Genomic DNA, 22098 nt, shown 5'->3' on the forward strand with positions numbered 1-22098 from the left:
GGTTCTAAGAATCTGTCTATCTGTCTATCTATCTATCTATCTATCTATCATCTATCTATCTATCTATCTATCTATCTATCTATCTATCTATCTATTTAAAGTTACTTATTCATTTTGAGAGAGAGAGAGCACAAGCAGGTGAGAGGCAGACAGAGGGAGAGACAGAATCCCAAGCAGAATCCCAATACCTGACTGAGCCACCCAGGTGCCCCTGGTTCTAAGAATTTAAAATTTCTTTACTATTCATAAAAATCCTATGAACCTCAGAATAGTCTTTTTACAATTTATAAAGGATAAAACCAAAGCACAGAAATGTGCCCTTCCTAAAAATGTGTAACTTCACCAGTGTTCATCCTATTCATAATGTCATCACTTAGTTGTTAAAGCCCAAAACACAGGCATCATCCTTGATTCTCTTTTTCCCTTCTATCCCACAACTAACCCAATACTGCTTCACTTCTAGGCCCAGTTCTAGACTGCATCTCCCACCTGGTCTACTGAAATAGCTTCACTACTTGACCCACTGCTTCCGCTCATACTCCCTCCCTGACAACAGTTTATTCTTTGTATAGTGGATAGAATACTCTTTTAGAAATGTAAATATGATCATGATACTTTCTAGGTGAAAGTCCTCCAAAAGATTCCCACCTAGAATAAAATTGAAACTATTATTCTATACAAGACCATACTCCATCTGCCACTACTTACCTAGTTTGCTATCACTTTCTACTTATCTCGCTTTGCTTAAATCATACTCTTTTTCTCACTCTTCATCAAAATTCATTCCCTTCTTAGACCTTTGTACTTGTTCCTTTTGTCTGTACTGCTTTTTTCCCACAGTAGCTTTCTCACATACTTCATTAAAGTCTTTGTTAAAATACAGAGAAAGACAGATACCATATGTTTTCACTCTTATGTGGATCCTGAGAGACTTAACAGAAACCCATGGGGGAGGGGAAGAAAAAAAAAAAAAGGAGGTTAGAGTGGGAGAGAGGCAAAGCATAAGAGACTCTTAAAAACTGAGAACTACGGGCGCCTGGGTGGCGCAGTCGGTTAAGCGTCCGACTTCGGCCAGGTCACGATCTCGCGGTCCATGAGTTCGAGCCCCGCGTCAGGCTCTGGGCTGATGGCTCGGAGCCTGGAGCCTGTTTCTGATTCTGTGTCTCCCTCTCTCTCTGCCCCTCCCCCGTTCATGCTCTGTCTCTCTCTGTCCCAAAAATAAATAAACATTGGAAAAAAAATTAAAACAAACAAACAAAAAAACTGAGAACTAACTGAGGGTTGATGGGGGGTGGGAGGGAGGGGAGGGTGGGTGATGGGTATTGAGGAGGGCACCTTTTGGGATGAGCACTGGGTGTTGTATGGAAACCAATTTGACAATAAACTTCATATATTGAAAAAATAAAAAATAAAAAATAAAATGTTATCTCCTGAGAGGGCTTCCCTGATGACACTACGTATATCCAGCCATCTATTTATCTGGATTATTATATTTTTTTCATAGCATTTTACACTACTTGAATTTCTCTGTTTATTTCTGTATTCCCATCAGAATGTAAATTCTCTGGCTGAGGAAAGCACATTGATTGATTTGTTTATCACTGTACCTGTGGAGCTTAGAACATGCCTGACATTTTATAGGTATTAAAATATTTGTTGAATGAATGAATGAATGAGTGAACTTGTGTACAACGGTATTCTTTATGTTTTTTTGTTTCTTTGTTTTTTTCCATAGCTTTGTAGAGGAATAGTCAAAGAGCTATGGAGTTTAACAATGCATATGAAACAGCTATTTTAACTGAATAACTTTATACAAATGCTGGTTGTCCCATTTGTGATTATTACCTATTGGTTTCCTCTGGATTTCCTCTTTATTCCTGCTCTGGGTCTTGACGGCATGAAAATAGTAATTATTTAATTCAAGTAAGTCTGAATTTTGAAATACCTGTTGTGTTTGGGGCTGTTAGGTGGTAAGAGGGATTGAAAAATATGAAAACTTTAGTCTTCTAATACCTAGGAAGAATTTAACATTCTAGTTGGGGAAAATGAGATATGCACAAGAGAAACTCCAAACATTTCAAATACAGCAAAGAAGTAAGCTAATGATAGCAATAAGAGCAAAAGGAATTTAGAACTGTGGAAAGATTCTTCCGTTAGTGGGCTTAATGTAGGAAGCAAATCTTAAAAGGCCATGGTGCTCAGAATTTGTGTGTGTAGTGGAAGAAGATAAATGTTCAGAATCTGTTATTAGCCAATGTTCAAACATTAGCTCGATAAATAGCACTTTGGGTGTGCTATTTATTGGCATTGATAGAGCGTCAAGAGCATATAGGTGGTTTCTTGGCTACATCTACATCTATATCTATATCGGTATATCTATCATCTATCTCTCCAGCACCTGATTAACTGCATATTTCCGTTGAGGTAGTTTCTTTACTAAACTTTTCCATCCTCCATTGTGCTTAAAACCTTTTTAAAATTTTCATTGCTGTTTCAGCCAATTTTCTACAAACCTCATGCCTATTAATAAGCTATATCCTCATGGGATTGCCGTATTACATTTGATAATACTTATGAAATGCTTAAGACTGTATTGAGCGTTGTTTCAAAAAATCAATAAATGTAAATGTAAAGGAAATGTAACTGACGCAATGACACTGGCGAAATCGCGATCTCTTCCATAGGGGAAATGGAAACAGGTAAGGAAGGAGTCAGGTGAGCTCCACAAACCTTGCTCAAATTGACACGATCACCGGCCGCGCCCCTCATTTAGCTCAATACCTCCTTGGCTCTAGGTTTGCCCACCCGCGCAAGCCAGCCGAGGCTCCCGGAAGGTAAACACATCGAGAAGGGCGGGGCAGAAGGCGGGTTAGGGATGGGTGAGTGGCCAGCAGAAAGTGATTGGCAGCTGCCATGTCCACGTGCTTTGTGCTTCGAACTAGCTGTCGCGAGAATTCGATGTAAACAGACCAGTCCCGGGTCCTCCGACTCCCAGCCCGAGACGCTCAGCTGAGGTGCAGAGGAGTCTGAGACCTAATTCCTTTTGACAAAGCCACGAAGGTGTGCTGTCTGCAAAGGAAAATAGACATGTTCGTAACTCTCCCTACCTGCCTGCGTTCGCAACCGAACCTGACACCTCGGCTTCACCCAAACATACATACTGTTTTGTTTTCCCTGGAGCCCCAGCGGATTGGATAAATTCAGGAGGCGGGTCCGCCTCTTTTCTACTTGCTGGTTGGCGAAGCTGACCTCCAAGGGCGGTGCCCGGCCGTAGCCAGTTTCCTTCTGGGATTGGCTAGAAAAGTAGTTCCGCTGAGGCGTGGTAGGAAGTGGTAGCCGTCAATCACGAGGGGAGACTCCAAACAGTGAGCCTTGAGCTGGAGAACAGCGTTTACCGGCGGGGCGGCCGGTGAGAGGGCTGGTGGGGCTGTGGCTTTGGGGAGGCTTGGCGAGAACGAGGTGCAAGCAGCGTGAGGGGAGAGGGCTTGACTGGTATGGATTCGACGAGAGAGAGCTATCGAGATTGGAGGGGGAGGGGAAGAAGGGCAAGGGGCCAGAGGGCGGCCGGGGGCAGCGGTGGCTCCGCGTTGGAGGTTAAGTGGGTATCGCTGTTCGTGTCTTTCAGGAGAGTGGGGCCTGAGGGTCGTCCTCAGGAGACAGGGCCCTTATAGGACATTTCTTGGAAGGCTCTGTTTCGGGAAATGAAGGATGGAATGGAAATGAGAGTGCTGAGGGGTTGGTGGTGAAGATACCTACCGAGGAAGGGGTACCTGGACTAGGTGGGGCAAAGGGTGTTTTTGTTGTAGCAGGTGAGACTCCTCAGTTTGGGAATTTTCAAATACGGTGAGAGAATGCTTCTTACTTAGAAGTGATGGTTTTAAGGGCTTTCAAGATTAGTTCCAGGTTGTGGACTTTCCTGAGCCCTGTAAGAGATCATTGATATTGCTGTCAATCCTCTTTTAGCCTTAACCAAGTACACTCTATGTTCTTAACATCTACACAGTGATTCAGATGCTTAATGACCATTAAAGGATCAAGATTCAGTGATGTGACAGGAAAGGACAAGGGGCTTCTAATGTCATGTAGGTTTTTTATTACTTACTTATTAAGGCTCTGGTGTTTAGGTTATAATAGTAAGGGGATTGACAATCTGATTTAAAAACTCTTGTCAAATTATGATCATGCAATCCTTTTTTTATAGCTGTTACTGACATAACGTTGTATTAGTTTCAGATGCACAACACAATTTGATTTGATATTTGTACATATCTTGAAATGATCACCACAATGTCTAGTTAACATCCATCACCAAACATAGTTACAATGTACAGTCTTGCTTATAGATTCCCAACAGTTTTAGTTGGAAGATATTACCTCACTGTTCCATTAAGTCTCCAAATAATGTGTTATGTGTATTTTCACTATCTCAATTTAAGATTTTAGTACATTTTAAAATTTTGGCACACAGAGATAGCACATTTTTAAAAAATATTAAGTGGTCTTGTGCTAGACTCTCTATCTAGCACATCTTACCTTTCTAGTTTGTGTTAACAGTGGATGAGAGGGGCCAGAAAGAGTCTTAACTAGTTTTGGGGTTCTGAGGCTTAGTCCAAAAAAAAAAAACCAAAAACCTCTCACGATAATTAGAAAACTTCTTTATCTATTTCCTCTCCTAATCTTCCCCCTTTCTGGTATAATTGGAATTTCTGGGAAGATTTCCTATATTTTAGGCATTTTTGATAAGGGATCTCTAGTGAGCAACCATAAACCTTTCCCTCTACCGCCAACAATAATGATCAGTTTTTTTTTATCTCTTCCATTCTGCAAACAGGTTTAGTGAATGAAGCTATGGCTACAGATTCTCCCAGAAGACCCAGTCGTTGTACTGGTGGAGTTGTGGTTCGCCCCCAGGCTGTCACGTAAGCAAATTTCAGTATAAGCCTAAAAGCTAAAGAAAATTTGCTCAGAATAGTAACTAACATTCAGGTTTCCTTTCTGAACGTTGATTACTTTTTAAATTTAATTAAGGCTTTATAGGATGATAAATATCGCCAAGGCCAAATAAAAGGAATAATGGGAGGGTCAAGTCGATGTAGTCACGTTTACAGAGTATGTCAAAAGCATTGTGCTAAATTCTAAGGAATGATCGTTTTTCCAACACCAGGTTCAAAAATTGGTGGATCATTAATTCAGTGGATCAGGACCATTATTTAAAAAATGAAATAGCATATAATAGAAAATATAATTGGGAATATTCTTTTGTGACACACACATGGATATTTTCATATGTATGTATATGTTCACCAGATCCTGATGTAAAATGTATCTCTTACTCTAAGTCTCAGTCAGAAAGTTTCAGAGTCAGTGTCATAAAGAGTACATTCTATATTTTAAGCATTCTTTGACAAAGCCTATTTATACTTTCTGGGAGCATATGATCTTTTTTTTTTAATGTTTATTCACTTTTAGAGAGAGAGGGGGCACGCATGTTTGTGCACGTGAGCAAGGGGAAAGGCAGAAAAAGAAGAGAGAGAGAATGCCAAGTGGGCTCTGTGCTTGCTTGATCTCATGATCTCTGAGATCATGACCTGAGCCAAAATCAAGAGTTGGCATTTAACTGACTGAGCCACCCAGGCGCTCCTAGGAGCATATGATCTAACGTGGTTTTAAGATATGTTACTTCAGGGGCACCTGGGCTCAGTCTGTTAAGCATCCGACTTCGGCTCAGGTCATGATCTTACGGTTCATGAGTTCAAGCCCCGCATTGGGCTCTGTGCTGACAGTTCTGAGCCTGGAGCCTGCTTCAGATTCTATGTCCCTCTCTCTCTCTCTCTCTCTCTCTGCCTCTCCCCTGCTTGCACTCTGTGTTTTTCTCTTTCTCTCTCAAAAATAAATAAACATTAAAAAAAGATATGTATACTTGAAATCACTATAATTAACAAAAAAGATGCCAGCACAACAGCATGAGAATTGAAAGGAGTATTCTAGTGGGAGTATTTAATGGGAATATTTTAGTATTTTAGATCCTAAAGGGTTTTATTAAGAAGCTAACATAATGTACTTTAAAGGCTGAATGGAGTTTAGACAATTAGAATCAAAGGTACATTTTAGGCAAAGGGACTAGAGTGAACAGATATGGGTAAGGCAAGCTATTTTCGTAAATGGAATATAGGGAGGTTGACCTATATAAAGTAGGTTAGGGTGGACAATTAAGATCCTTCAGTATTTGGATGAGGTGAAACTTGTTTTCTACCTTTTAAAATGTTTATAAGGGAATGTTAATATTTTGTATTATTCTCTTGGGCAGTTTAGCATGTTACATAAAGATTGCCTTTTCAGACTAAGAAAAGTATATGTATTTTACTATAATACTTCCTTTTTTTCCTTCCTGTATTTCCTGGGGCCATATTTCTTTGCTAACTATGGGCCATGGAACAAGTTAAGCATGTTATTAGCTATGAGTTAGGTACTATTTCAGTCTTCATTTTTTCCCCCTCCCTCTCAGCCTTTGTTTTATAGGTGAGAATACCAAAGCAGGGAGAAATTAAGTAAATTGCCCTTGGGAACAGCCAAGAAGGGGAACCTGGATAAAACCCAGGCAGTTTGTCTCCTGAGCCTGTGCACTTAGGCAGTATTGTATGTTGCATTACCATATTGGTATTCAACATATATTGCTTTTTTTTTGTTAATTAAATACGTAATTTTAGTGTTTTTTTAAAAAAAGTTTTTTATTTATTTGTATTCTTTTAACAAATAATGCTCAAACATCCACTCCATGCCTAAAGTACTGGATTGTAGATTCTGGAGGTAGAAGGGAAAATGAGAGTTGGATTCCTTTCTGTAATAGAGTTTATATTCTAGTGGGAGGAACACTAAGTTACTATAGGCTTGAACACTACACAGTGTGCTATGATAGAGAATGATAGTAGGGAGTAGGACATAGGCTGTCAGGAAGGGCCTCTCTGAGGAGGTGACACATAAGCTGGAGATATGAAAGGGATGGAAGAGTATGGGAAAGATTCCTGACAGGAACAAAGCTGGTGTAAAGGTTTTGATTCAAGGAGCTTGGTCTATTTTAGGAATTGAAGTTGCAGGAGACTGAAGCAGAGTAAGTTAGGAGAGTGGCAGGAAAATAAGGTTGGAGAGGTAGGCCTAATCAAATTGTTTTCCTTTTTTTTTCTTTTTAGGCCTAATCAGTTTTGGTAGCTAGCTAAGGCATACCGCTTTTTTATAGGATTTAGGATAACTCCTATGATTTTCTTTAAATGTAATTTTTCACATGAAATGAAATGAATTGATTTGGTATTTTGAAGAATTTTTTCCCACTTGCTGATATCCTTATACTTCCTATTTAAAATATCTCAGTGACCCTAACAGTATCATTTTTCTTCACTTCTATGCATTGTAATATTTTCTCATGTCTTGTCTATTGCAAAAGTTCTGTGAGGATGTCTTAGTATCTCCTAATTTTGCACCTGCAGCAAAATACAGATTCATTTTGCTGTATACAGGTAAGAGACTAGGTACGTAACCAATTTAAAGAAAAGGTCATGAAATACTGAGTCATCAGCAACAGTTTTTCTTGCCCTGGTAAATTCTTTTCTTTTGACTCAAGAGGAAGGTCCTGCCATAGCCTTGTGTCATCACTCTTTCAAATACAAGTTAGAATATCTGTGTCAAATTAAGAGAACATGACTTTTAAGAAGAGACAATGTTTAAAAATATTAAAATTTCATTTGCATTTCACTTAATAACATATTCAAAGAAACTAGAAAGCAGGGTTGCAGAACTATCAGTTGATGAGAGTTGGTTTTTTTTCTTTTTTCTTTTTTAAATATTTTAAGTGACTTTAGAAAGAACTTTTTCATGTTTTGTTTTAAGCTGTCAGGATAAATTTTATCCATTTCACCCCTTTCCAGGGAGCAGTCCTACATGGAAAGTGTTGTGACTTTTCTACAGGATGTTGTACCGCAGGTAAGTGTCTGTGTAGTTTCAGAAATAGTACGCCCCAGTAGTAGAACCATTGGCCAGGAAAGTTCTGAAATGTTGTCTTTCCTAAACTTGACACAGGTCTCATCAACTTCACAAAGACTTTTGATGTTTTAGCATCCTGAGCATTGGTAGGGTAGAACCATACTTGTTAGTATTACATGTGCCTTAGTTTTGTGCTGACAGTGGCACAATTATCATTCCTCAGGACTTGCTCTCATAAACAGAATTAAGGTGAGACATTAGTTGAGAGATGGGACTTGGGACTCTCTAGTTGGATTCTATTTCCAGAATCTTCCTCTTGTCCTCGTTAAATGTTGCCTGTCTGAAGTGATAATGCAAAGTATATATTTTGCATTTTATTAACTAGATACTATATTAACTAAATACTATACTGAACACAAATCTATATCTTTTTCATATTGAGCAGTATTTATATGCCAAGTAGAGTATACCTTGTTACTCTAACTTATACAGAGTTCCATCTATATAAATATAACAATAAAGAATAAGAGCAGCCCTTCTGGGATCATATCTAGTGCAGTGTTGTCCAGACTTAACATAAATGTCACTTGGCTCATGTGTTAAAAATAATAATTTCCAGGCCCCTTTCCCAGAGAGTTTGACTCAGTGGAATTGAGGTGGCATCCAGTTTGAGCCTCTGGTGATTCTTGTGAAACAGTAGCTGTGGGAAGCACTGTTCCGTGGAACTACTGAAGGGAAAGTTATTTTCTCCTTGTGGTGATGTCAGTATTTCCTGACTGCAAGGGATCTGTAACTGCACTGTTCAGAAAAGGACATTCATAGATCCAGTGTCTCAGCTTTATGACCACATCCTAGAAAAGTCTAAAATCCAGATCTCAGTTATACTAAATAAATTGTATTTATCAAATAAATTAAAGTATCGGGGTATTGGTATTCCTTTATTATGTTCAGACAACTCTAATGGAAATAGGTCACAATGACAAGGTTCATAGGAGCATGTGAAGAATAACAAATGCTTGCGGTGTGCCTGGGTGGCTCAGTCAGTTGAGTGTCTGACCTTGGCTCAGGTCAACACAGTTTGTGAGTTTGTGATGATCTCACAGTTTGTGAGTTTGAGCCCCACATCGGGCTGCTGCTATCAGCACAGAGCCCACTTCAGATCCTCTGTCCCTCTCTTTCGGCTCTTCCCCCACTTGTGCGTGCACTCGCTCTCTCTCTCTCTCTCTCTCTCAAAAATAAATAAAACATTAAAAAAACTTTTAAAAAAGGAATAATAAATGCTTTCCTTTTTTGAGGAACTTGGTTACTAAGGGAAGTAAAATTGCTAAAACAAGCATATCAGTAAGTGTTCTACATGATAGTACAGACTGTGTAATTGTTAAGAGAATGCATAGCAGAGAAAGAGTGAGAGTCAAGTTCCAAAGGATATCAGAAGTAGCATTAGTTAAAATGAATGGAATGCTTGAGTATTTGATGTTGGAGGGGGCTGGCTACCTGGGTATGGTAGGCAAAGGAATTGCTGTGGCTGTAGAGTATCTTAGACTATGTACAGAAGACTAGTTCTAGAGAGCAACCTGGGACTGAAATCCAACCTGGGCTCTACAAACTGCTCTTTCTCTTAAGCCCTGAGCCCTGGCATGAAACTAGTTCCAAGGAAGGGGCGTTTAAAATTTTTTATAATTTGCCTGCCCCTAGAGTGCCTCTTTATCACGTTTTTACAAAGGCACCTTTTGTGTTAGTGGAAACCCTGCATGGCAAGCAGTTCTTGCTGACTGGAGGAGAAAGGCTGTGGTCAGAGGCTTTGAGGGAATAGAGAGTTTGGTAGAGAAACAAGAATACCAGATTGAGTAATAGATTGACAACAGGGGGTTCTTAAAACTGATAGGGTAAAAGTTCTGGAAGGTATAAGATTAATATAGTGTTTATGAGCATTACTACATTAGAAAGGGGATAATCTGTGCAATTGATTGTGAAGATTTGGATCAGAGTAGCAACTGTGGAGGTAAAGCTGTAGTCATGGATCTAAGAATTAGAATGTTCATTCAAGAAATATGTAAGTCATTATTCTGTTTACTCTGGAAAGAAAGCAAAAATTCAGGCAGCAGACATTTACTTGAGCACCCACTATGGGACAGGCACTGTGTTACACTGAAGGGATATTTGGTGCTTCTCCTTAAGGCTTCATGGTCTTGTGTAGCAGTAGTTGGCAAACTTTCCCGCAAAGGGCCGGATAAGCTTTGCAGGTCATACAATATCTGTTGCATCTACTCAGTACTGCTTTTTATGTAAAGGAAAGGGCATGGCCATATTCAAATAAAATTTTATTTATGAACACAGGTGGTGGGCCAGATTTGGTGTTTGGTGACCTCTGGTCTTTTTTCCCCCATATTTAATCCAGAATCCCCCAGTGGTACTGTGCAGTCAACCATTTGGAAAAATTATGTTTTTTGCTGATGTTATGTTCCAACTCCTATTCTGGAAATTGTCAAATTCATGGAGCCTAGAAATTATTCTCTGGGTTTCCAAATAGCCACAAAAGGGGGAAAATGTGTTGTTAGACTGGTATCAGCTTCTTCAGCTGTTACAGATAGAATAAATTACCATTGTGTTCAGCAGATGTCATTGATGCCTTGTAGATGCCCTTAGCTGTGCTGTTTGATCTAATAATTGTACTTACGAAAATTTATTAAAAAATAATTCAGCAAGGAAAAAGTTAAAGCTCAGAATTTTTCATTTCAGTGTTTGTGTGTGAAAGTTCTACATTTTCAGTGTAAAAAATTGTAGCCAGCCCAGGGGTGACTGGGTGGCTCAGTCTTACTTAAGCGTCTTACTTCAGCTCAGGTCATGATCTCATGGTCTGTGAATTTGAGCCCCGCATCGGGCTCTGTGCTGACAGCTCAGAGCCTGGAGCCTGCTTCAGATTCTGTGTCTGCCTCTCTCTCTGCCTCTCCCCAACTTGTTCTCTCTCTCAAAAATAAATAAAACTTAAAAAAAATTAAAAAAAAATTATAGCCAGCCCAAATGTCAATAGCAGTCAAACAAATTATGGTACGTTATTCCTATAGAATAATTTGCGGTAATTAACAATTATACTTTTTGGCAAAAGGGAGGTTATTTCTGTATGGTAAAAGAAACAAAACATATACATACAACAAAAAAATACAACATACCTACAATGGCTGTAACTATGTCTTTTAAAGTTCAACAATAACCTTATGCTTATGAATGGGTATATGTGGTAGAAACCTGGTAAGGAATAAAAGGGAAAATAACGAAATACTATAAATAATGGGGTGGAAGTTTTGATTCTAAATAAGAGGGCTAGAGTAATTGCATCTTGGTTGAAGAAGGAGAGCTAATAATCAGTGCTCGGCAGGAGACTTTTGTGTGGTATGTTGATATTGACCTCCATTAAGGTAGCAAGTGAAAGCTGGATGGGCACTGGGTGAGTATGTGCCTCACTAAGAATAAAATACCTACACATGGGCAAGAGATATCATAAGCTAAGAGGCAAAATGACATGATGTCACATGCCTTCTTTGTGCAGACCTGCAGGAAGGCACACAGGAAACAGCACTCAGATGCCTCAGCTTCACATTTTTTTCAAGAATGCTTAGTAAAGAACACCATGTCTGCTAAGGAGAGAGGAGAACTTGAAGACATAGCAAAAGTAGACAAGGCTTGTTTTGAAAGTCTTATTTTTCCCTGAAGGGGAAAGAAAAGTTCAAGAATCCCAGTACACTGAAAGACCTCATTCAACTTTGTTTTGTTCTGCATATCACTCAGAAATCAAAGGAGAACATCTTGCAAATGTTGCAGAGGAATTGAGAGAATGTTGAATAATGCTGCAGGTGATAAATCTGCTAAACTGAAGAAAATTCTGAAAAATGTTACTGCTTTACCAGATGAAAGGAGAGCGTGATGTGGGGAGAAAAAGTTGTCTTAAATGCACTGTGCTATTCCAGATTGGATCCTGGAACTGAGAAAGAACATTAGTGGAAAAACTGATGAAATCCAAATGAAGTGTGGGGCTTAATTAATAGTAATGCATCACTGTCAGTGTCCTAGTTTTGAGAAATGTTCCATGGTAAAGTCAGATTTGATTAGATAGTTAACATTAGGGGAAACTGGTTGAGGGATATATGAGAACTTTGTACTATATTTAATAATCTAAAATTATTCCAAAATAAAAAGTTTATTTTTACAAAAGATTTTAAGCATGAAAAGAACAAAAAGGAAGGAGGTGAGGATGAGGCAGTTGAAGATAAAGTTGATGAATTAGTTAGATACAGTGCAGGTTTTCTCCTCTTCTTCAAAGGAATTAACTATACACATCTCACTTTTTTTAAAAAAAAATTTTTTTTTTTCAACGTTTTTATTTATTTTTGGGACAGAGAGAGACAGAGCATGAACGGGGGAGGGGCAGAGAGAGAGGGAGACACAGAATCGGAAACAGGCTCCAGGCTCTGAGCCATCAGCCCAGAGCCCGACGCGGGGCTCGAACTCACGGACCGCGAGATCGTGACCTGGCTGAAGTCGGACGCTTAACCGACTGCGCCACCCAGGCGCCCCTCACTTTTTTTTTTTTTTAAAGGCAATGAGATTTGTAAGGATTTGTAAGATAATTTCTTTTACGTAGTAAATTTATTAAAGTAATTTTGTCTTTTAGTAGTATTTTTTTTTTTTAATTTTTTTTTTTCAACGTTTATTTATTTTTGGGACAGAGAGAGACAGAGCATGAACGGGGGAGGGGCAGAGAGAGAGGGAGACACAGAATCGGAAACAGGCTCCAGGCTCTGAGCCATCAGCCCAGAGCCTGACGCGGGCCTCGAACTCGCGGACCGCGAGATCGTGACCTGGCTGAAGTCGGACGCTTAACCGACTGCGCCACCCAGGCGCCCCAGTAGTATTTTCAATGTAGATAATTTTTTTGAGAGTGTGCGTGTGTGTGTGTGTATGTGTGTGTTTGTGTGTGTGTGTGTGCACTAGCAGGGGCAGAGAGAATCTCAAGCAGCCTCCATGCCCGGTGTGAGCCCAATGCCGAGCTCTGTCTTACCACTGAGATCATGATCTGAGCCAAAATCAAGAGTCAGATGCTTAATCGACTGAGCCACCCAGGCACCCAATGTAGATACTTTTCAGTTATCATACAAGGTACAAGGGCTGTAAACTGGCATGGAAATTTAAAGTGGGTCGAGGGGCGCCTGGGTGGCGCAGTCGGTTAAGCGTCCGACTTCAGCCAGGTCACGATCTCGCGGTCCGTGAGTTCCAGCCCCGCGTCGGGCTCTGGGCTGATGGCTCAGAGCCTGGAGCCTGTTTCCGATTCTGTGTCTCCCTCTCTCTCTGCCCCTCCCCCGTTCATGCTCTGTGTCTCTCTGTCCCAAAAATAAATAAACGTTGAAAAAAAAAAAATTTAAAGTGGGTCGAGTATAACATAAATTATATGCAGGTTGGTAGTTTTTATATGCTTATGGTACGGTTTATGTTAAATAATTATTTTGTGAACTGGGTACCACTTTATAATTGAAAATGTTGCAGGCCTTTTGTTGACATTCTAAATGCTTATAAATATATACAATTTTTTAACATTTTAAAGTGGAAACATTTGCTTTATGCAGCAATGACTCCCTTTAAATACGGATGGATACCGTTGACACTTATGATTTCAAGGCAGCTAAGCTTATCTTTGTGAACTTTGCTGGCCTGCAGAAACCAGCTAATAGTTTGGGTCTAGAAGCCAGATAAGAGACTTAAAAAGTTTAATACTGTACTTTTTTATTCACCCCCAACTCTGGCTTTTGCCTTCTACCTGGAACTGGAGGCAAGCAGAAAGTAATATATTAGAAAATTCTAGGTAGAGTGTAGTTACATGATCATAAACACCTGAGACTAAATAGATACGTGTGGTAGTTTGGCTTTTTTCTTCTTTTTCTTTTAATTTTTTTTAACATTTATTTATTTTTGAGAGACAGAGAGAGACAAAGTGCGAGTGGGGGAGGGGTAGAGAGAGAAGGTGACACAGAATCCGAAGCAGGCTCTGGGCTCTGAGCAAGCTGTCAGCACAGAGCCCAATATGGGGCTCAAACCCACGAACCATGAGATCATGACCTGAGCTAAAGTCAGATGCTCAACTGACTGAGCCACCAGGTGCCCCAATTTTGTTTGTTTCTTAAGCCTTCTTATTTATTGATCAATATAGGGGGTGATGTAGGTTTTTGAGTGCCTTTCAGTTATAGTGATGTTTCCTAATAGACTATGATCATTGTATTTTAGGTTTCTGCAATTCTTTAATAAGTTAAAACCCCCTTTTTTTGGCCAAGGTTATCACAGTTCTATATAACTTTCTTTGGGAGTAAAGATATTACAAAATGTGCTAGTTCCTAAGATGTTGGAACATCTTGGTGAAGTTGGAAAGAGATAAGATTGGCTTTATTTAAGTTACTTTTTGTCTTGAACATCTGTAATACTATAACTGTGAAACATTTTTATTCAAACATTTCTATTTACTATGCAGGCTTACAGTGGAACACCTCTGACAGAAGAAAAGGAGAAAATAGTCTGGGTCAGATTTGAAAATGCAGATTTAAATGGTATGGTTTTAACTTTTTTGGAACATATGAATTAAATGTTTGTTGGAGGATGACCTAATTCTAAAAAGAGAACTCTTACTTTAGATTACTTTCTCTACAGTAAGTTTTTAGTTTTCAAACGAAATTTATTTTTAGTTTAAAAAGTAACATAACCACACTATGGAAACTTCATTAGAACTTGTACAAGTCTTTAAAAAAAAGTTTTTTTTTTAATGTTTGGTTATTTTTGAGAGAGAGAGACAGCATGAGTGGGGGAGGAGCAGAGATAGAGGGAGACACAGAATCCGAAGCAGGCTTCAGGCTCTGAGCTGTCAGCACAGAGCCCGATGGGCTTGGACTCACGAACAGTAAGATCATGACCTGAGCCGAAGTTGGACACTTAACCGACTGAGCCACACAGGCGCCCCTGTATTGTACAAGTCTTAAAGTAACTGTAACATATGGTGCCTAGCCTTAAGCTTTAGGACATAAAGATTTCTTAGAGAAGTTAATGTTTGATCAGTTGTATAGGATTTATAACTGCACACTTATTACTGTTGAACTTTTTAGACTTTTAACATTTTTTTCTGGACAGGATTTATGTCTGGGTTGGCTCTTTTGTTCTCAGATACATTACTGCATTCCATTTCTTTGCTCCATCCTGCTCCCTTGCAAGGTGGCTGCCCATTGTCTTTTTCCCATGATGCCATGTCTGTTGTCTTCTGCTGAGTTTGGGAGGCATTGGTGAGAAATTGAATGAGAGGATGGGAGAAAGGGAAGAGTATTATTCCTTCTCCTCTCTCTGTTAGTGACTGCATTTCCTCTGTCGTTCTAGCTTCTTCCAGGCAGTTCCATTGGTGTTCCAGTTTTTGCCAGATGACCCAGCATCCTATACTCTCTGTCTCCCTAGCCTAGGGGTGGTAATGGTTTCCTACTGTTGTTAATACAATAGGCAGCCTCAAAGTTCCTTTTTTAGTCTCTCAGCTATTCTGTCGTCTGTAACCAATTGTCTTTATTAAATTCTCAGTTATGAACACACTGAATTATTTTCATTTCCTAGTGGGGCTTTGACTGATATCATACTCTTGAGTCTTCATCTCCTCTAAGACTTTAAAAATGTGATGCTGTATTTTTTTTTTCTTTAAGCTACTGTCCAGGAGAGAGAAGCTAAGTAGCACTTCTGCAAATTGTTTTTTTTTTTTTTTTTTTTTTTTTTTTTTGTATTTTGGATTTTTTATTAGCTGATTCATTCAAATAATAGCAACTTGTTGGGCTCTCTTTGTGGGAAATAAAAATTCATTTGTATGGGTAATTATTTATGACATAAACTTTTCCTACTATGTTTGCCTTTGAAAGCTTCTTATATCTTTGATTTTCTTTCTTTTTATGAGTGTTAAATTGCCTTGTTTACTAGTGTATCCTTCCTTCTTTTTTCCTTTCCTTCATTAATAACTAGGTAACTATTCATCTTTTGTTTTCTATCTTTTCCTCTTGAATTCAGACTCTTCTTTCTTTTCTGGAAGTATATTTTGTTTTGTGGATGTCAGAAAGTATTAGAGAGCTCTCTCTCTCTTTCTTTTTTCTTTTTTTAAAGATTTTATTCTTGGGGGCGCCTGGGTGGCGCAGTCGGTTAAGCATCCGACTTCAGCCAGGTCACGATCTCGCGGTCCGTGAGTTCGAGCCCCGCGTCAGGCTCTGGGCTGATGGCTCGGAGCCTGGAGCCTGTTTCCGATGCTGTGTCTCCCTCTCTCTCTGCCCCTCCCCCATTCATGCTCTGTTTCTCTCTGTCCCAAAAATAAATAAAAAACGTTGAAAAAAAAAATTTTTTTTAAAAAAAGATTTTATTCTTAAGTAATGTCTGCTTCCAGTGTGGGGGTCAAAGCCACAACCCTGAGATCAAGAGTTGTATGCTCCATTGACTGAGCCAGCCAGGCTTAGCATTAGAGCACTTTCTTTCTTTCCTTTTTTTTTTTTTTTTTAATGTTTATTCTTGAAGAAGAGACAGAGTTCAAGCAGGAGAGAGTCAGAGAGACACAGAATCCAAAGCAGGCTCCAGGCTCTGAATGGTCAGCATAGAACCTGATGTGGGGCTTGAACCCACAAACTGTGAGATCATGACCTGAGCCAAAGTTGGATGCTTAACTGACTGAGCCACCCAGGTGCCCCTAGAGAACTTACTTACCTTAATAACAAAGCAAATGGTTGTAGTCTTGGAAATATTAGTGCCAGATGGTAGCAAAAGCTTGTTATATGACATATGTGAAATATTAAAAATAAATTTTTATTTTTTAACTTTTAATTATTATTATTTTTTAAATGTTTATTTTTGAGGGAGAGAGACGGAGTGAGAGCAGGAGAGGCATAGAGAGAGAGGGAGACACAGAATCCAAAGCAGGCTCCAGGCTCTGAGCTGTCAGTACAGAGCCTGACACGGGGCTTGAACTCACGAGCTGTGAGATCATGACCTGAGCCTAAGTTGGACGCTTAACTGACTGAGCCATCCAGGTGCCCCTTAGCTTTAAATTATTTTTTTAATTTAAATCCAAGTTAGTCAACATATAGTGTAATAATAATTTCAGGAATAGAATTTAGTGATTAATCACTTACATATAACACCCAGTGCTCATTCCAACAAGTGTCCTCCTTATTGCCCCCACCCCTTTAGTCCTTCCCCCTACCCAACACCCTGCCAGCAACCCTCAGTTTATTCTCTGTATTTAAGAGTCTCTTATATTTTGTCCCCCACTCTGTTTTTTTTTTAAATTTTTTAACGTTTATTTATTTTTGAGAGAGAGAGAGAGAGAGAGTATGAGAGGCAGAGGAGCATAGAGAGGAGACACAGAATCCGAAGCATGCTCCAGGCTTTGAGCTGTCAGCACAGAGCCCGACGTGGGGCTTGAACTCATGGACTGCGAGATCATGACCTGAGCCGAGGTCGGACACTTAACTGACTGAACCACCCAGGCGCCCCTGTCCCCCACCCTGTTTTTATATTATTTTTGCTTCCCTTCCCTTATGTTCATCTGTTTTTTATCTTAAATTCTACCTGAGTGAAATCGTCTATTTGTCTTTCTCTGACTGACTTGTTTCATTTAGCATAATATGCTCTAGTTCCATACACGTTCAGATGGCAAGATTTCATTCTTTTTGATTGTCGAGTAATATTCCATTGTACGTGTGTGTGTGTGTGTGTGTGTGTGTGTGTGTGTATGGGTGTGTGTGTGTGTGTATGGGTGTATGTGTGTATATATATATGTATATATATATATATGTCACATCTTCTTTATCCATTCATCAGTGGATGGACATTTGGACGTTTTCCATACTTGGCTATTGTCGATAGTGCTGCTATAAACATTGGGGTGCATGTGGCCCTTTGAATCAGCACTCCTGTATCCTATGGTTAAATAACTAGTAGTGTAATTGCTGGATTGTAGGGTGGTTCTATTTTAAATTTTTTGAGTAACCTCCATACTGTCTTCCAGAGTGGCTGCACCAGTTTGCATTCCCATCAGCAGTGCAAAAGGGTTTCTCTTTCTCCACATCCTTGCCACCATCTGTTGTTGCCTGAGTTGTTAATGTTAGCCATTCTCATAAGTGTGAGGTGGTGTCTCATTGTGGTTTTGATTTATATTTCCCTGATGATTAGTGATGTTGAGCATTTTTTCATGTGTCAGCCATGTGGATGCCTTCTTTGGAAAAGTTTCTATTCATGTCTTTTGCCCATTTCTTCACTGGATTGTTTGTTTTTTGGGTGTTACACTTGATAAGTTCTTTATAGATTTTGGATACTAACCCTTTATCCTATATGTCGTTTGCAAATATCTTCTCCTATTCCATTGGTTGCCTCTTAGTTTTGTTGATTGTTTGCTTAGTTGTGCAGAAGCTTTTTATCTTGATGAAGTCCCAATAGTTGATTTTTGCTTTTGTTTCCCTTGCCTCTGGAGACATGTCAAGTAAGAAGTTGCTGTGGCTGAGGTTAGAGGTTGTTGCCTATTTTCTCCTCTAGGATTTTGATGGCTTCCTGTCTTATGTTTATGTCTTTCATCTATTTTGAGTTTATTTTTGTGTGTGATGTAAGAAAGTGGTCCAGGTTCATTCTTCTGCATGTTGCTGTCCAGTTTTCCCAGCACCGTTTGCTGAAGAGACTTTTTTCCATTGGATATTCTTTCCTGCTTTGTCAAAGATTAGTTGGCCATTCATTTGTGGGCCCATTTCTGGGTTTTCTTTTCTGTTCCATTGATCTGTATATCTGTTCTTGTGCCAGTACCATACTGTCTTGATGATTACAGCTTTGTAATACAGCTTGACATCCAGGATTGTGATGCCTCCTGCTTTGGTTTTCTTTTTTCAGGATTGCTTTGGCTATTGGAGTCTTTTCTGGTTCCATCTAAATTTAGGATTGTTTGTTCTAGCTCTGTGAAGAATGCTGGTGTTATTTTGATAGGGATTACTGAAAATAATTTTTAAAGGCATAGGTTCATGTCCACAACAAAAAACAAAATGATTTTAATATCACAAAATTAACATTTAGAAAATGTCAAAATAATCTTTACCTAAGCATGGTTTCTGTTGTTTTGTTTTTGTTTTTGTTTTGTTTTTGAATAGTGAGTAAGAATTGCTGGCATAATATTCCATAAAGCCTTTGCTTTATTGAAGTAAAATGCACCTGGAAATGTAGATGGGTCTTGCTTGAAAATTATTTTAGTCTGTGTGTGCTATTGAACTTACAGTAGTTGTTTTATTTTTATTTATTTATTTTTCAGAAGGTTATCTTTTGGTTTTATTGATTGTTTCCTCTGCTGTACAGAAGCTTTTAAAAAATATAGTCCAAATAGTTTATTTTTGCTTTTGTTTCCCTTGCCTTAGGAAACATATCTAGAAAAGTGTTGTTACAGCTGATATCCAAGAAATTACTACCTGTGCTCTCTTCTAGGATATTTATGGTTTCAGGTATCACGTTTAGAATACAGAGGTTTCACCTCTTTGGTTAAGTTTATTTCTAGGTATTTTGTTATTTTTGATATAATCATAAATAGGACTGCCTTCACAATTTGTCTTTATGCTCCTTTATTGTTAGTGTATAGAAGTGCAACAGATTTCTATACACTGATTTTGTATCCTGTGACCTTACTGAATTCACTTATTAGTACTTGTAGTTTTTTGGTGGAGTCTTTCAGGGTGTTTTTTTTTAAAAATATTTTATTTCATCATTCCATTCCATTCCATTCCATTCCATTCCATTCCATTCCATTCCATTCCATTCCATTCCATTCCATTCCATTCCAGTCATTTACATCCAAATTAGTTAGCATATAGTACAACAATGATTTCAGGAGTAGATTCCTTAATGCCCCTTACCCATTTAGCCCATCCCTCCTCCCACAGTCCCTCCAGCAACCCTCTGTTTGTTCCCCATATTTAAGAGTCTCTTATGTTTTGTCCCCCTCCCTGTTTTTATATCATTTTTGCTTCCCTTCCCTTATGTTCATCTGTTCTGTATCTTAAAGTCCTCATATGAGTGAAGTCGTATGTTATTTGTCTTTCTCTGACTAATTTCGCTTAGCACAATAACCTCTAGTTCCATCCACGTAGTTACAAATGGCAAGATTTCATTCTTTTTGATTGCCAAGTAATACTCCATTGTGTGTATGTTTTATATATATGTATATATGTATGTATATATATATACACACACACATACATACACACATCACATCTTATTTATCTGTTCATCCATCGTTGGACATTTGGGCTCTTTCCATACTTTGGCTATTGTTGATAGTGCTGCTATAAACATTGGGGTGCATGTGTCACTTCGAAATGGCACACCTGTATCCCTTGGAAAAATACCTGGTAGTACAGTTGCTGGGTTGTAGGGTAGTTTTATTTTTAATTTTTGGAGGAACCTCCATACTGTTTTCCAGAGTGGCTGCACCAGTTTGCATTCCTACCAGCAGTATTAGAGGGTTCTCCTTTCTCCACATCCTCACCAGCACCTGTTGTTTCTTGTGTTGTTAATGTTAGCCATTCTGACAGGTTTGAAGTGGTATCTCATTGTGGTTTTGATTTATATTTCCCTGATTATGAGTGATGTGGAGCATCTTTTCATGTGTCTCTTGGCCATCTGGATACCTTCTTTGGAAGAATGTCTCTTCATGTTTTCTGTCCATTTCTTCCCTGGATTATTTGTTTTTTGGCCATTGAGTTTGAGAAGTTCTTTATAGATTTTGGATACTAAGCTTTTATCCAGTACATCATTTGCAAATATCTTCTCCCATTCCATAGGCTGCCTATTAATTTTGTTGATTGTTTGCTCTGCAGAAGCTTTTTATCTTGATGGAATCCCTATAGTTCATTTTTGCTTTTGTTTCCCATGCCTCTGGAGACATGTCAGTAAGAAGTTGCCATGGCCAATATCAGAGAGATTGCTTCCTGTGTTGTCCTCTAGGATTTTTCTGGTTTTCTGTCTTACATTTAGGTCTTTCATCCATTTTTTAATTTATTTTTGTGTATGGTGTAATAAAGTTGTCCAGTTTCATTCTCTTGTATGTTGCTGTCCAGTTTTTCCCACACCATTTGTTGAAGAGACTGTCTTTTTTTCCATTGGGTATTTTTTTCCTGCTTTGTTGAAGATCAATTGACCATTTAGTTGTGGGTCCATTTCTGGGTTTTCTGTTGTGTTGCATTGATCTGTATATCTGTTTTTGTGCCAGTACCATACTGTCTTGATGACTGCAGCTTTGTATTATAGCTTGAGGTCTGGAATTGTGATGCCTCTAGGTTTGTTTTTCTTTTTAAAAATTGCTTTGGCTATTTGGAGCCTTTTTCTGGTTCCATCCAAATTTAAGATTGTTTGTTCTAGCTCTGTGAAAAATGCTGGTGGTAATTTGATATGGATTGCATTAAATGGCTAGATTGCTTTGGGTAGTGTAGACATTTTAACAATATTTGTTCTTCCGACCTATGAGCATGGAATGTTTTTCCATTTCTTTGTGTCATCTGCAATTTCTTTCATAAGTGTTCTATAGTTTTCAGAGTACAGACCTTTTACCTTTTTGGTTAGGTTTATTCCTAGCTATCTTATGTTTTTTTGGTGCAATTTTAAATGGGATCAATTCCTTGATTTTGTTTTCTGCTCCTTCATTATTGGTGTATAGAAATGCAACAGAATGTACATTGAGTTTATATCCTATGACTTTGCTGAATTTGTGTATCAGTTCTAGCAATTTTTTGGTGGAGTCTTTTGGGTTTTCTGCATAGAGTATCATGTTGTCTATGAATAGTGAAAGTTTGACTCCTTTCATGCCCATTTGGATGCCTTTTATTTCTTTATGTTTTTCTGATTGTTGAGGCTAGGACTTGAAATATTATGTTGAGCAACAGTGGTAAGAGTGGACATCCCTGTCTTGCTCCTGACCATAGAGGAAAAGCTTTCAGTTTTTCCCCATTGAGAATATTAGCTAAGGGTCTTTTGTATATGGCCTTTATGATGTTGAGGTGTTTCCTCTATCCCTACTTTGTTGAAGGTTTTTATCAAGAATTGATGCTGTAT

At 38.8% G+C, this 22098-nt stretch overlaps 1 protein-coding gene across 21 annotated transcripts in view; it reads left to right on the top strand.

The window, feature by feature from the left end:
• The first annotated feature begins 3281 nt into the window (after window positions 1-3281).
• The window catches only part of BCAS3 (BCAS3 microtubule associated cell migration factor), a 629185-nt gene continuing 610368 nt past the window's right edge, over window positions 3282-22098 (top strand). For 7 of the 21 annotated variants that reach the window (XM_086686763.1, XM_086686762.1, XM_086686767.1 and 4 more), the window contains exons 1-4: window positions 3282-3409; window positions 4832-4919; window positions 7920-7974; window positions 14489-14564. In XM_086686763.1, the coding sequence (XP_086542889.1) occupies window positions 4849-4919; window positions 7920-7974; window positions 14489-14564 (202 nt within the window). In that variant the 5' untranslated portion in view covers window positions 3282-3409; window positions 4832-4848. Of the gene's footprint in view, window positions 3493-4831; window positions 4920-7919; window positions 7975-14488; window positions 14565-22098 lie in introns of those variants that run through there. The other 14 variants (XM_086686766.1, XM_086686769.1, XM_086686768.1 and 11 more) reach the window with 9 other exon arrangements.

This window comes from Puma concolor, chromosome E1, assembly GCF_028749965.1.
Source record: "Puma concolor isolate L17-30 chromosome E1, mPumCon1.1.hap2, whole genome shotgun sequence".
NCBI classification, from domain to species: domain Eukaryota; kingdom Metazoa; phylum Chordata; class Mammalia; order Carnivora; family Felidae; genus Puma; species Puma concolor.